We start from the raw sequence: 15,884 nt of genomic DNA on the forward strand, positions 1-15,884 counted from the left end.
GAGTCCCCTCTGATTTACATAAGTATAAGCAGAGCCATAAAAGTGCTCAGTGGATCATTTTAATTAAAGGTTTTGAGAAAAGTAAGAATAACTCAGCCGAGTGAGGGTGCACTTAGCTCACTCTGTTGGGTCAATGTAAAGGTAAGCCCCACTGCTCACTGGGTACCAGAGGAGGGGGTGTAACGGGAAGCAAGTGGAGCCCTATCTGTGGTGCTGAGTCTGACAGAGAAGTCACGGACGCCACAGCACAAGCCATGTACATGCTAAACAGAGTACCCCTGGGGGGGGGAGAAAACCTGGACCCATCTCATAGCCACTGGCCCGTGAATGAAGACAGCACGGAGGACGGTGGCTGTGACCAGTGGTGTGCAGGCTCCTGAAAGGCCCTGAACAGATGGCCACCTCTGGCCCATGTGGCATGGCTGCCATCAGCCAGGACCTTCATAGCACCCCAGGCCGGTCCCAGCTGCTGAGGTAAGAGGGACAGGTCAGCCCCTGAACCTCCTCGCGGCCTTGCTTGGACCCTGCCAGCTCCACTGGAATCCTGGCGTCTCCCGCCCACAGCTCCAGCCCAGCAGGTGCTGCTGCCCCGGCAGGAGCTCGTATTTCTCATGGTTCCCTAGAGCACATAGGGCTTGGCCCCCGCCCCACACAGCATCCCCCAGCCCAGGGAATGGCCATATGAACCCAAGAAGCTCACTCTGCAATGAACCCCCATGCCCACTGCTTACCTCCATGGTGATCACCTCCACCTGGACATTGGGTGGGAGGGGCAGGTTGGGCTGGAAGCGCTTGGCCAGAGCCACGAGGAGATGCAAGGTGGCCAGCAGGTCCTTGTTGAAGATGGCTGGGAGGGGGAGGGACACGAGGTCAGAGCCAGGGGCCACCGCTGCCTGGGGCCACAGGGAGGTTTCCTTACCATCACTACAGCCCTCTGTAGACCACGGACACCTGCGTCCAGCTTTCTGGAAAGCAGGGGCCTGGAGATCTACACTCGGACCTGAAACCAGTCACGCTTGGCCCCGGTCATCCCGCCTCTGCAAACCCAGCCCCGGGCACCCCCCACCGGCGGCCAGGGATCGAACACCGGGATGTTCTCTGAAGGACACTGGGTGGGCAAGTTGTTAGATTGACGCTGACTGTGACTTAATCCAGGGTCAACATGATAAACACCGGCTCTGGGGGTGAGACTGGAAGCTGGTGGAGGCGGTGGGGCCAGCACCACGTGGGTGTGGAAACGGTCACATCACCGCCAGGCCTTGGAGAAGCTACCCCCCTCCTTTCAGCCTCTGTGTTCTCATCTGGGAAGTGGGGAAACGTAGGGATGGGAATGACAGGGAATTCACAGCGAACTGTTAACAAGGAGGGAATCGGGGCGCTCTGCACACCCTCATTTCTTACAAGCAGGCGCAGCAAATAGAGCTGAAATGCATTCCTGAAAAGGGCCCGAGCACCCCTCTGACAGGCAGACGGGCGCGTGGCACACAGAACTCGATGAATACCGGCGGCCTTGTGGACAAGACAGCGTTGATGGCGTATCGTCCCTGAGCTGGGTTCCGCTGCAGTGACACCTTCAGGGACAGGAGTGCCTAGCGCTGCTTGCTCCTCAGCCCGGAGCGTGACTTTGTACCCACTTTGCACCTGCCTGAGGCTTCTGCCTCCTTCCAGGCCCGCAGGTGGTGCTCATGCCTGAGGCCGCTGAGCTGTGCCTGGTGGGTAAAGAGAAGCCGTCCCCGTGCGGAAGGATCCCTGCCCTGGACACCGGCCCCGCTGAGGCCCACGCACCATCCACGCTCCACGTGGCAGGCTGCTCCTCCGCCTGCAGAGTGCGGCTGATGGCCTCTAGGATCACCTCGAGCTTGCGCCTCTGGCTCGTGGCCGTTAATGCGATCTCCTCCACGTGCAGCTTGACCCCCGCCAGCTTCTCTGAGTTGGGGAGAGGGCAGGAGAGGTGGGGGTGAAGGGAGGACACAGTCTGGGCGCCTGCAGGGGGACCCACAGCCAGTGGGCCTCCTCCAGGAGGCTGAGCCTGGCCAGCATTTAAGCAGTAAGATGTGACCCCCGCCCGGCCAGTGTGGCTCAGTGGTTGAGCGCTGACCCTGCACCAAGGGATCGCCAGTTCGATGCCCAGTCAGGGCACATGCCCAGGTTGTGGGCCCGACCCTAGTGGGGGGCGTGCAGGAGGCGGCTGATCGATGTTCTCTCTCATCGATGTTTCTGTCTCTCCCTCTCCCTTCCTCTCTCTCTAAAAAAATCTATAAAGAAAAAAAATTTTTTTTATCCTCACCCGAGGACATTTTTGCATTTATCTTAAGATAGAGTGGGAGGGAGGGGAGGGAAGAGAGAGAGAGAGAAACATCAATGTGAGAGAGACACACTGAGTGGCTGCCACCCACACGACCCCTACCGGGGCCGGGGTCAAACTGCAACCGATGTACGTGCCCTTAGTGGGAACTGAACCCATGACTCTCCAGTCCGCGGGCTGACGCTCTAACCACTGAGCCAAACCGGCCAGGGCAAGCAAAAATTTTTTTTTTAAAAATGTGACCCCCTCCTCGCATGGGGCGTGCAGGCTGCGGACCTGAGCAGCCCCTCCCCTGACCCCCGCTGCGCTACCCCACAGCTCTGTGCGTTCCCTTTCGCAGGGCGGTGTGGCCAGCGGTTCAAGCCCGACTGCCCTGCTGGCTTCGCTGGGAGACCTGGGGCAGCACGAGGCCACAGCCTGCATGTGTCCGCCGGTGGGATGGGGGCAGTGGGAGCTGTTGCGGGGCTCGACCGCATCTTCTCCACGGGAGGGGCTCAGGAAGCCTTAGTGGGGCTGGGGACCGTTCTAGAACATTTGTAAAGGTGCTCAGCGGGCCCCAGGCCAACCAAGGACCAGAATCAGACCCACCCGCCTCCTGTACCTCCTCGCTTCGTGCAGAGGCAGCCCTCAGACCCACGCGACCTCACGGCAACGGGAGCGGGCAGCTGGGGAGGGCCCGCGGCCGGGGGCAGCCTGGGGCTCTGCAGACAGAGGAGCACCCAGCCAGGGGCAGCCTGGACGATGCGGCCGGGCAGCCCGCAGACAGCAAGCACTCCGTGCACGCTCCAGAGCCGGTGTGGGGGTGGGAGGGCCCGCGGCCAGGGGGCAGCCCGCAGACCCACGCGACCTCACGGCAACGGGAGCGAGCATCTGGGGAGGGCCCGCGGCCGGGGGCAGCCTGGGGCTCTGCAGACAGAGGAGCACCCAGTGGGGGGCAGCCCGGACGACGCGGCGGGCAGCCCGCAGACAGCAAGCACTCCGTGCCCGCTCGAGAGCCGGTGTGGGGGTGGGAGGGCCCGCGGTCCAGCAGAGGAAAAGCAGGAACTGCGGCGGCCAGCGGAGCTCAGCGGGGGCTGGAGGTCGAGGCCTGGGCGGGGCACCACTTACGGAAAAGGTGGTGCAGGACGAGCCCATCGAACATGTCCTCCTCCAGGCTTCGGACCACAATGTGCTCGGGGAGGAGCTCGGTGTTGATCCATTCCAGCAGCACCTGCGGGTCCAGAGGGCCACTCTCACCTGGCCCCTCTCGTGGCTCGGCGCTGCCCTCACCCTGGAAGGCCCTCTTCCCACCTGCCAACTCCTACCCGTCCTTCAAGGCCAGGTCAAACGTCACCGCCTCTAGGAAGCCCTCCCTGATCTCCCAGACTGAGTTAGGGGCCTGCTGCAGGCTCCCGAAAACCCTCAGCTTCTCCCCACCACAGACCTGGGCACGGAGAGGCCGTGGTCTGCCCCGTGTACGGTGGCAGGAACACAGGGGCTGCGGGTGTCCGGCCCAGCCCTAAACGGGTCCAGGGTGCTGCACACCGCTGCTCCCGCCCGCCCCGCCCGTGCTCCGGCGCCGTGTCCTGAACTAAGCAGGACTTGGTATATAAACACCAGGTGGGATGCCGCCGAGGTGCTGTCCGCGGGCCCCGCCGTGCCCAGCAGACCCGCGTTTTCATGGCCGTCACCTGCTCCATCACTCACCCTGGGGGGATCCTTTACTCCCCGTCTTACTCCCCCACTTCCCTTCCGGGTCTCCCGTGACTGTCACCTCCCAGCTCAGCGGCTCACACCCACATCCTCGTCTCAGGGTCAGTTTTCGGAGGAACCCGAACAAAGATGGCGTGTCAGCAGCCTGCCAGGTTTCCCAGGAGGGCTGTGCTGGGACTACTCCATGTCCCAGGGCCCGGCAGTGGGAGGGGTGGGTGGAGGGAGTAACAGGGCGGGAGGGAGGGGGGAGGGGGGGAAAATGGGCCACAGATCCCCTGGGGGTGGAAATGGTGCAAGTCAGGAAGCCTCCCTGGAGGAGGCAATGAAAGGCCACGTGGAGACTAGAGAAGTCGGGCAGAGGAAGATGGAGGCCCTGAGCTGTGCTCAGCTGGTCCTGTAGCCAAGGGCAGAGCCGTGAACTGGGTGGCATGCCCACGCCCGCCCACTCCGCCAGCTGCCCCAGTGAAGCAGCACAGGCTCGGGGCTGAGGGCCTGGGTCAAACCCCAGCTCTGTCGCTGGCCAGCTGGCTGCCCCCAGCAGTCCCTTATCTCTGAGCATTGTCGTCCCTTCCCTGGGACCCAGGAGACAACAGATCCCCGTCCGCCCCGCGAGGCTCGCTGGGGTCGTGCATGAAGGTGTGCAGTCAGTGCTCAGTAATTGCTCCTCCTGCAGCCAGCGTCTCGGGGCCTGCGGGCCACGCCTGCCGGCCTGGGGTCAGGGCGACAAGCTGCCTCCGGAGGAATCAGGGTCAGAGAGGCTGCCTTACCCTTTGCAATGCTTCAAACTTGGGGTCCTTCCGGGAAGTGGGCGGCAGGAATTTCTTCTTTTCTCCTGGAAGTAGAGGTGAGTAGGACACACGTCTGGGGCTCTGCGGAGCCCGGGCAGCCCTTCCTGCAGGTCACCCTGGCGCAGTCACCTTGACCTTCACACACGCACATGCACACCCATGAACACACATGCACAGTCACACACACACGGACGCATGGCACCGACAGACACAGTCGTGAACACACTGACACACACTTGCACACATGTGCACACACATACACAGACACATGTACACACACCTGCACACACACCCAGAGACACACAGACTCAGAGACACACTTGCACACATAGATACACAGACACGTACCTGCACACAGAGAGACACACACAGTCATAGACACACATATCTACACGCAGACACAGACACAGACACACCCCCTGAGCACCAAACATCGAAGTGATGTGGGTTTCCGAACATGCCTGGTGGCCCCACCTCGCTCTCCGTACCCAGGCTGTTGCCCGCATCCCAGTGACATTCCCCGAATTCCCCTCGTGCACACCAGCTCCTTCTCAGACACCGCAATGCTGATATTTTGGGAACGTGCTTAACAACTATTTCTCGTCCACCTGAGATCCACATTTCACTGGGTGTCCCGTTTCATCTGACACCGTCCGTCTGTGTCCCGGGTGTGGGCAGGGCCCTGAGGCCACCCGTCTCCCTCTGAGCCCCAGGACCCTGGCCAGCAGCTCCCCCACTCATGGAACGCACCACACGTTGAGCTGACAGGGACCTGAGGGATCATCTAGTCCCGTTGGACACGGGGACCCCTGCCCAAGTTAATACGTTGCATCACCTCTGTCTGCGTGACCCAGCTGGAGACTTTTCCTAGGGGCTCTGAAAACTTCATGTACCCCCCAGCCCGTGTCTCCCGGCAAGAAAGGGCTGTCAGTCGTGCCGGGCACCGGGCGGGCTCTCAGCACGACGTGGGGGTGACGGGCAGTGAGACGGCCGACCGATGAAGAGCCACAGCGATACAGCCCGTCCCTGCTTGGCCACTCAGTCCTCCTATGTTCCTGCTCAGCCTTAACCATCCCTAAGGCAACCGTGAAACAAAAATAAATACGACTTCTAACAACTAAGCCTACACCCTCACAGCAGTGTCTCTAGGGTGCTTGCCCATCTTCAACCAGTCACCAACGGGGAACCCCGGCCGTTCACGAGGCCGGCCTGGCGGCTGGACCACGGCCGGCGGTCCCGGTGTGTCACTGCCCGCTCCGGGCTCTGGGTCCACACACCTCTTTTAAAAGGCTGTGCTCAGCCCTGGCCGGTTTGGCTCAGCGGTTAGAGCGTCGGCCTGCAGTCCGGAGAGACCCGGGTTCGGTTCCCGCTAAGGGCACGTACTTCGGTTGCAGTTTGTCCCCGGCCCTGGTTGGTCGTGCGGGTGGCAGCCCCTCGATGCGTCCCTTCACATCGATGTTTCTCTCTCTCCCTCCCACTCTATCTGAACAAAAAATGGAAAAATGTCCTCGGGTGAGGATTAAAAATAAATAAATAAATAAATAAATAAAATAAATAAAAGGCTGTGCTCAGCCCTGGCCGGTTTGGCTCAGCGGTTAGAGCGTCGGCCTGCAGTCCGGAGAGACCCGAGTTCGGTTCCCGCTAAGGGCACGTACCTCGGTTGCAGTTTGTCCCCGGCCCCGGTTGGGTCGTGCGGGTGGCAGCCACTCACTGTGTCCCTTTCACATCGATGTTTCTCTCTCTCCCTTCCCCCTTCTCTCCTTCCCACTCTGTCTCAAGATAAATGCAAAAATGTCCTCGGGGGAGGATAAAAAAAATGAAGTCAAAGGCCATGTTCCCAGGACCGGGACCAAGTCGCATTCTGCTCTTTCGCGTCCATCACTTCCCACGTTTTCTCCGTCACGACATTTCCGTCTCGGGTTACAGGGGTTCCGGGAGTTCACCAGCACCCCGCCGCGGGGGCTTCGGGCGCCTCCCGGTGTGCGTGCTGTCCCGGGGGAGGTCAGCCACCCTCCTCCTCCTCTCCAAACGTCTCCCCGACAGAGACTCAGGGCAGGGGCCACAAACTCCCCACGCGCGGAAAACAGGGACGTGCTGAGCGGGGACCCGCGCTCCCCGTCCTCCCGTCCCGCCCGCCTGTCCGAGCCCCACCGTGTGACGGGAGCAGGTCTGTGCAGAATTTGCCTGGACTGCGTGCTGGGCCGCAGCCTGCGTCCTGGAGACGCCCTCCTCGGGCTGGCTCCCAGCTTAATACAGAGTGACCTGGTCCCCTGAGAGCTGATGCTCCGTGCCTCGGTTTCCCCGCCCACACAGGGTATTGGCTCCTCCCCTCAGCGCAGTGAATGAGAGGCTGCACACCAGCGCTGAGCAGGTGCATGGCCGTCAGCGTCCTCCTCCTCCATGTCACCTGGGGATGTGCGGCTATGGGGGCATGGGGACAGCTGCGGAAGGTTCCGGAAGGGAGGAAGGGGTGTCAAGTATAAAATGGAAGGCATCGGCAGGGGCTGGACAGAACTGGGTCTCAGCTGACAACTTGGAAAGAATGCCGTTCCCGGGCACAGCCGGCCTGGTTCTGGTGATGCACCTCCGCCCCGCGCCGCCCGGCCCCCGGCCCTGCTGGGCCGCCGCACCTTGCGTCAGCTCCTCCACCAGAGGGTCCGCCGGCTTGGGGAGCTGCAGCAGGTTGTAGAGGGGCTCTGCTTCCATCCTCCCGGCCAGCCCTGGGGGTGCAGGGGACAGAGGGTGTCACCGTCCGCGTGGCCCAAACGCCCTCTGCGGCATTTCTTCCAGACCCAGAGGCGGGGACAGGGCAGGAGCTGGCTCTGGGTGGACAAGTCGCTGGGCTGCCAGGTGAGGGTCAGGGACCCGGAACGAGGCAGGCAGACAGCGCTCCCTCCCAGGAGGGCACACGGCCAGCTGGGCAGGGATGGGGCGTCCCCGGCCAGCCCACCACACTCCTGCAGCACAGGAGGTCCCCTCACACACGCCCCACTCCCATCGCACCCGCAGTCAGGACAAAGGGGGGTCGGCCACTCCTCAGAGCGTCTCCAATCCAGAAAGCACTGAGCCCTGGGAGGCCTGTGGGGTGAACACACTGAATGATGGCATTTGTAGACCCCGAGCTCCTGTAGGGGGTGGGGAGGCCCTGAGCCGGTCAGCTGGGTCCTGAGCCAAGCCCCCAGCCCTCGAGTGAGGGGACTGAAGCTGGGCTGGGCCCCCCACTCCATGCAGGCTTGGCCCTCGGAGGGTGGCCTGGCCCTGCTGGCCCCAATCTTGAACAAGGCTGTCTGCAGGGGGGCTCTCTCTCGGGGTGGTTTGGGGGCTCACACTCATGCCAGATGGAAAGGGACAGGATTCAGAGTGTACACCACCCCATGATGGGGGTGCCAGGTCACCTCCCGCCTGGGACAGGTGGACTCAGAACCGGCCGGGCCTCCTTCCTGTTCCCCTGCCCGACTTCCTCTCCTGCTGGGCGGGCAGCCATGCCCTCTGTCTCTCTGCCTTCGGCCTCTGGTCCTCCCCAGCGTTTCCAACCCTAATGGACACCTGGGGCCCGGGTGTCCTGCAGCATGAACGAGCTGGTGGTCACCTCCAGCCCCGCAGCAGGGCCAGAGCTGAGACAGAGGCCCCCACGGGGCGACAGCCACGGGCACTCCAGCAGCCTGGGGACACCGGGGGACCGTCCTGCCCCGAAGTGGGGAGGGGGGAGAACACAGCCGATGGGCTGGCCCTGTCCCCTGAATCCCCAAGCCTCCCCTTGGACGCCGGGAGATGGTTTGAGGGCTGTGTCCAGAGCCGAGGAAAGAGCTTGTCACGGAGGCTCAGGTACAGGCCAGCTCTTCCGCGTTCTGGCTGCGTGACTTCGGGCACACCCCCTCCCCTCTCTGGTCCCCGATTCTTTACAGGAGGCGAGGGGCTGGCCTGCATGCGGCCTCCAGCCTGCCCTGGCCTCAGGTTCTCCCTGTGAGGATGGGGGTGGGGCACAGGGGGGCAACGTGGGGACGGGGATCTGTTCACCTGGTTACGCTGGTCGGGCCCTGCCTTCTCCTGTCTGGGCCTCGGGGGGAGGAAGGAGCGGCCGCTTCTCAGCACGGGGGGCACAGGGGCTCAGGGGTCACTTTGCCCGGCCCCTCGGCGAAGACGGCGCTCTCGGGGCTCAGGGTCCACCGGCCCTCAGAGCCCGCCCTGTGTGAGCTCAGACCCCCAGGAACCCGGACAGACAGAAGGACAGACAGAAAGCCCCAGGGGCCGAGGCTGAGATGCCTGAAGGACTCACCTGCTGCTTCCTCCACGCAAGGAAATGAAGGTCACGCAGCGCAAATGGAGCCCTGGGTTCCAAACAGAAGCTGGTTCCGGTCCCCTAGGTCAGCAGGGGGCACAGGCCCCCGGAGGCAGGGGCCCAGGCTCACTTCCTCCCGCTGCGAGAGGCTGCTTCCTCCCGCCGGGCTGCAGGCCCAGGCTCCTAGAGATGCCACCACAGGCCACCGGAAAGCTCACCGCCCGGGACCCAGCCACACCTCCTGGCCCCTGACCCCTGGCGGCAACTCCTGAGTATGTCCACTTCCTCTCCTCGCCCTCCCCACTGCTGAACCAAGCCAGTTCCTCCCAGATTTCTTGTCCCCAAATGGCAGCACCAGCCGCGGAGGCCCAGGCGGGAGTCAGCTTCCCCTGAGGCCCCCACGCCCCCACTGGCCAGGCCCCCTTCCTCTCGCCTGGACCACGCAGAGGCCTCCTGCTGGACCCCCGACCCCGGGCTGCCAGCTTCTCCCACACCCCAAGTCCAGCCCCTGAGTCCTTCCCACAGGCAACCGCAGGACCTGCTTCATGTCCCAATTCACTCAAAATCCATCGACGGCATCCACTAAAAATAAACATGAAATCCAGCCTGCAGAGCCCAGTCCCAAGTCCCAGGGTGACCTGCTGGGTACATCTCCTAACCCTCCCACCCTTGTGCCCTCCCAGCCACGCTGACCATTTTCTGTCCCTTCAAAGCGCCCCACGCCTTCCTGGTTTGGGGCCCCGTCACCCAGAAGCCCCTGTCCCAGCTTTGAAAATGGCTAAGTCCTCATTCGTATCTCAGCCTAAATGCCTCCTCCTTCGGGAAGCCTTCCCTAACTGCCTCATGTCAAGTAGGTTCTCGCTACCATTCCCACCACAGCCCTGCAGGTCTCCTCTGCCTCAGAGCCTAGAACGACGGCCGGCACAGGGCGGGCTCCCGTGGACAGGTGTGAGGGCTGCCATCGCCAAGAAGCTGAGGAAGTTTGTCAGAGGAGAAAGTGGGCCTTGACGGATGGATAAGAGTTTTCCAGTTGAAGGACGTGGGTGAGAACCTTCCAGTGGGGGAACAGCCTGTGCAGAGGCCTAGAGGGGTTCAGGAAAAACAGCAGGACAGTCAGAGACCTCACACCCAGGCTGGCCTCTCGAGCCTGAATCGTCAGAGCCAGGCCGACTGTGCGAGTTCTCTGAGCAACGGGACGGTGCTGGGTGGCCGGGACGGTAACCACCCTCACTCTGCTGACCGGTCAGGCAGAGAGGGACGGAGCAGGTGGAAAGAGGGCGGGAGGTGAGCATGCTAACCGGGAAAGGGGTGATGCATTGACAGTTACTAAGTATCACTAAGATTGTTGCTAATATTTATTGAGTAACTGAAAATGAAGCAAACGTCATTTTAAGGGCTTTAAGGAGCCTGGCCTCCGGGCAGGTAGTTATAACCCACGATACAGAGAGAGACACAGGACTCAGTGCCACCCGATGCCCTGTGCCGATGGGGTTTGTGACAAGGTGGGGTGAGAAGCAGCTGTGCCCGAGCCCCATGTTAGGTTGATCCCTAACCCTAACCCTAACCTAACCCTAACCTAACCCTAATCTAACCCTAACCCTAACCCTAACCCTAACCCTAACCCTAACCCTAACCCTAACCCTAACCCTAACCTAACCCTAACCTAACCCTAATCTAACCCTAACCCTAACCCTAACCCTAACCCTAACCCTAACCCAACCCTAACCTAACCCTAATCTAACCCTAACCCTAACCCTAACCCTAACCCTAACCCTAACCCATGTTAGGTTGATCCCTAACCCTAACCCTAACCTAACCCTAACCCTAACCCTAACCTAAACCTAATCTAACCCTAACCCTAACCCTAACCCTAAACCCTAACCCTAACCCTAACCCTAACCCTAACCTAACCCTAACCTAACCCTAACCCTAACCTAACCCTAACCTAACCCTAACCCTAACCCTAACCTAACCCTAACCTAACCCTAACCCTAACCCTAACCCTAACCTAACCCTAACCCTAACCCTAACCCTAACCCTAACCCTAACCTAACCCTAACCCTAACCCTAACTTTCCATTGGCCAATCCCGATGGAAGCCAGAGGCAAGAACGCCCTTGAGAGGGGAACGGAAGTGCCCCCCGAAGGCTGTGCTGAAGCCAGTGGTCCCCGCAGCCGTATGGTCAGGCAGAGGCCCGGGCCCCACAGTGTTCGTCGGGGTCCTTGCTGGAGGACCGTCCTCAGCCTGCTCCTCCGGCTCCCGGTGGCTCTGTGACCACCTGACTCCCTGTCCCCTTCCTTTCTGATTCAGCTCTGACGTGGTCCCAGTTCCGGCCACGAAGGCCCGACGGACACAGGCGTTGTTACCAGAAGTCACTGCAGGCGACCCGGCCTCAGGGCGGGGATCCGGGATGGGTCACCTGTTCCGGTTGCGAGGACCACTCGAGAGGGGACTTCTAGCACCCCTGGCACACGCTGGCAAAACCAGGACCGGGACGCGCCCAGAACTGAGTGCCTATTCCCCCAGCGCCGGCTGACCAGCGGTGGCTTCCGTCCCTACACAGGCTGACAAGCCGGCTTCCTCCCGGGCTGAGGCTCTTTGCTCCCAGAGAGTTGAAGGAAGAAGGGAGCCGTCTCGGGGCTTTCGAGCCCCCGTCCGAGCTGTCAGAGCCCCAGGGAGTGCCCAGGAGAGCCCAGGAGAACCCCTCACCTCTTGGGGTTGCAGGGCTCCAGAGCTGAAAATCAGATGCAGAACCTGACCCAGCGTGCACAGTCCCCATGCAGACGAAGCCCCAGGTCTGCAGGCCACAGGCACTGTCTGGGGGAAGAGGGACCCTAGGACTGGAGTCGTGGCCTGCCGAGAAGTCCGAGGACCCCCGTGCGAATCCCGACAGCGCAGAAGCAGCCCTGGCCCCGTGCTGACGGGAGAGGACGCCCCTGCCAGGAAACTCCACCGTGCCCTCCCCTGAGGTGTCTGCCTTGCAAGGGGGTGCCAGTTCTCCTGCTCCTCCTCCCCAGACGTATCAGGACAGTCGGGTCCAGCTTGTTGCAGAGCACGGGCACCAGTCACGCCGGAGAGAAAAAGGCTTAGAGCTTTTTCAAAATTGCGAACGCTCCGTAATTCACGTCAGCAGAGGGGAGCCTGGAGGGGAGGGGCCGGGGGAGCCGGGCCAGGGAAGCGCACCTGGGTGGGCTGCACTCCGGAGGGAGTGTGCTCGCTGCCCAGTCTGGGTGCAGGGCGCTGGCAGGAACGGGCGGGACCCAGCCGGTGGCCAGGCCAGATGCGGAGAGTGCGCGGGGCACTGGGCAGATGTGTCGGACGTGACCGCTCCCCCGAGAAGACCCAGAGGACGCCGGGGGTACACGGGAAAGCTGGGCTCCGCAGCCCGGGAATGACGCTGGGAGATGCTGCCCTTTAAATGGGCTCATTGCCCTGGCTGGTATGCCCAGTGGTTAGAGTGTCAGCCGTGCCCGGAAGGGTTACAGGTTCGATTCCCGGTCAAGGACACGTTCAACCCCCTGCCCCAGTCAGGGTGGTATGGGAGGCAACCAATCCATGTGTCTCTCTCACATCGATGTTTCTCTCTCTCCCTCCCTCCCTTCCACTCTCTCTAAAAATCAATGGAAAAATATCTTCAGGGGAGGATTAACCAAAAAAAGAAACGGGCTCCTGGATTTCAGTGGAAACGTGGTCATTTCAAGTGGCAGAGGCCAAGGGCAGCTCCTACGTATCTCTGGCAAGGTGGGTGTACCGCTCGGCGGCCGCTGCGGAACAGACCGCCCCCAAAGCACAGCAGCTCCGAACAGCCAGCCTTTCGTTCAGTGTGAGATTCCGCCAGGCGGCCGGGAGCGCGGGCCTGGACAGCCGGGTGGTCTCTGCCGGGCCAAGGGCCGACGTGGTGCCCACAACCCACGGAGACACACCCATGGGCAGCTCTGACTCTTCTTTAATCCTCGCCCGAGGATGATTTGATTGATTCGAGAGAGAGAGAAACATGGATCCGTTGCCCACCGCACGCACCCCGGCCGGGTTGAACGGGCAACCTGGGTGTGTGCGGACGGGGAGGCAAACCCGCGACCTCTCAGTGCACGGGTGACACTGCAGCCGACTGAGCCCCGGGGCCAGGGCTGGGCCGCTGCTGTTGCTCTCCGGGCTCTGCCACCTGATGTCATCAGTGCCGAGGACCCCGTGTCCTGTGGGCGGCACTGTCCCGGGTGCCGTAGGGACATGTGCATGCAAACTCAGGGGCGCTCCCCCTAGTGTCTGGGGAACTACTTCTCCGGGATCCCAGGGATCCCTGTGGAATGAAACTGAAGTCACACGCCTGGCGTATCCTGCCGGTAAGACAGGCTGGTCTCAGCTCAGACCCTCGGCCTCCAGTGCCCCCCGCCGGTTCCCCTCCCACCTCACTGGCCCACTTCCTGCCCAAGACGCCGTCTGCGTGGGTCCTGTCCGCCTGTCTGTCCCTCCACTCTCCAGTTAGTTCCGAGCACCGTCTACCTTGTCCGGGCTGCACCCCAGACCTAGCCAGGCGCACAGCAGACCCTCAATAAACACTGATGAAATGAATGTCCCATTCCCACGGTGCGGGGCTCATGGGGTCCCCGCACTCCGCCCCAAGGTAAAAACCCAGCCCCGGTGGGTGTTGAGGGCAGTAACGGTTTATTCAACCAAACGATGCTCCACAGAGGACGTCCACTTAAAATGGACTCTGACGAAGCCCGAGCTTCCCAAACACGAGGCGCCATCCTTGCGGAAGGCAGCGAGTTCCGGTTCCCGCAGTGACCGTGACCCTGCAGGGACAGTGCTGAGCTGGCGCTGCCTGGACCAGGGTCACCAGGGACGACCTCGGAAAGTCCCTTCCTCTTCTACTCTCGCAGATTCTACAAATTCTGCTGAGGGCAAGAGGCCAAGCAATGTCACGGTTCCCCAGACACTGGCCACAAGGGACCCTGAAGCCCTCCCTTCTCCTCCCCCTTCCCCAGAAGGGCCTCAATGCCCCCAGCCCCCACCCGCAACAGCCTCAACCGCTCTCTGGATCCCTCCTTCACCTGGTTAACCCCGTGAATTATCTACCTGCTTGTCCCTTCGTGGCTCAAGGGCACTGGCCTGGCTGTGTCTCGGGCCACCTGGACAAAACAGACCCTCGGTGACTGTCCCCTGAACAGCAGCACCCTGAAAACCCCTGAAGGCCTGAAAGGACCGACCGTGTTTCATCCTCATCGACGTCAATAGACGATGCCACCCGATGAAAGCACAGGGCGGCACAGGCAAGTTCTCCATCTCAGCACCACAGACTCTGGGGCCAGGGGACCCCGAGGGGAGAGGAACATGTCCTGTGCACGGTGGGGTGCTGCCAGTGGCCCCACCCCCACCCAGACAGGACCCAGACATCGCTGCCAAATGTCCCGATCTAAGCAGGGAGGGTGGACTTGCCGAGGGGTCACCCTGCAGAGTGTGGGCTCTCCAAAGCCAGGTTCTTTCATCAAGTTTGTAATTTTTAGTATTTTTAAGGCAGCACTGTTGGCCCAGCCGGTGTGGCTCAGCGGAATGAGAGTCCACCCATGGACTGAGAGGTCCTGGTTCGATTCCCGGTCAGGGCACATGCCCGGGTTGTGGGCTCGATCCGTTGATGTTTCTCTCTCACATCGGTGTTTCTCTCTCTCTCCCCTCCGCTCTAAACAAATTCACTAAAAACATATTTAAAAGTACATAAACAAAGAAGCCCTGGCCGGTTAGGCTCAGCGGTTGAGCGTCGGCCTGCGGACCAGAGAAGTACCGGGTTCGGTTCCTGCTAGGGGCACGTATCACACATTAAAAAAGTAAATAAACAAATATAATAAAACAGCACTGTTGTCTTGCTGCCCAGACCAGCCATTCTCCAATGGTCACCATTTGGACATCTGCTAGGGAGACGTTCATTGCCTAAAGCCTCATGACTCCTGCAGCGCAGGCTGAGAGCAGGGCCAGGAGGAACATGAGGATGTGACCCCTTCGCGGGCCCCCAAGGGTCCCTGGCCCCCCTCCTGGAGCAGCATTTCCTCCTGCCCGTCCCACTGGCCCCTGGCAGATCCCACTGTGCCCCTAGGGACTCTGCCCATGAGGCCCTGGCCCCAGCTGGCTCCCCGCCCCTTCCTACGCCCACCGCAAGCTCCCAGTGGGCAGTGCGGGCTGGGCACCGTGCGGCCCAGCTCCAAGCACGAGGCTGGCACAGCAGTGACCACCAGACGGGGCAGCCACAGCCGTGCTCACGAGTTCTTCACTGCAGAGAACCTCAGTGCCATGCCCACCCACACGGCGTCTCCCAGGACAAGTCCGCGCTCGGAAGTCAGCCGGCCCACAGCACGCGCAGAAACTGTCAACGACACACCCGGGTTTGAGCGGCTTTTATTGACCATCCTTTGTTTTATTGAACAAAGTAAACATTGCTTCAAACAATTAAAAAGACAATAAAATGCTGGCACACAGAGCGGGGTAAAAAAAAGGATTCAGTGGCTTTACAACGACATAGCTCTGTGTCACATCCGGCTGGGACAAGGGGCACACACAGGCCGGCTTGCATAACACCTGTGGTTGTCTAAGGGGAAACGAGCTTCCAGCAGGCACCCTGAGGCCAGAGGGGGTGGGGACCAGACACACCCGCAGAGGCGGACAGAGGAGATATTACTCGGTTCCCCTAGAGTCCCTCCACAGAAAAGCACAACTCACTGAAAATGTGTCCCAGAACTTCTCTGGAAGGAAGGAAAGGTTTTTCTGCTACCCAAGACGAAGCCCCAGCTTCCCTGACCCTGAACTCACGCCCAGACCACCACTGCCCCCC

The 15,884-nt window shown here is 61.4% G+C and overlaps 1 protein-coding gene across 1 annotated transcript in view; it reads right to left on the reverse strand.

Moving 5' to 3' along the window:
* PARVG (parvin gamma) overlaps nt 1-9,311 on the reverse strand; it is a 28,115-nt gene extending 18,804 nt beyond the window's left edge. The window contains exons 1-6 of the mRNA XM_036252678.1: nt 9,062-9,311; nt 7,416-7,505; nt 4,765-4,829; nt 3,413-3,515; nt 1,786-1,926; nt 732-847 (exon numbers count right to left, since the gene is read on the reverse strand). Coding sequence (XP_036108571.1) covers nt 732-847; nt 1,786-1,926; nt 3,413-3,515; nt 4,765-4,829; nt 7,416-7,491 — 501 coding nt within the window. The 5' untranslated portion in view covers nt 7,492-7,505; nt 9,062-9,311. The remainder of the gene's footprint in view (nt 1-731; nt 848-1,785; nt 1,927-3,412; nt 3,516-4,764; nt 4,830-7,415; nt 7,506-9,061) is intronic.
* Nucleotides 9,312-15,884: the final 6,573 nt, after the last annotated feature.

This window comes from Molossus molossus, unplaced genomic scaffold, assembly GCF_014108415.1.
Source record: "Molossus molossus isolate mMolMol1 unplaced genomic scaffold, mMolMol1.p scaffold_m16_p_10, whole genome shotgun sequence".
Lineage (NCBI taxonomy): Eukaryota > Metazoa > Chordata > Mammalia > Chiroptera > Molossidae > Molossus > Molossus molossus.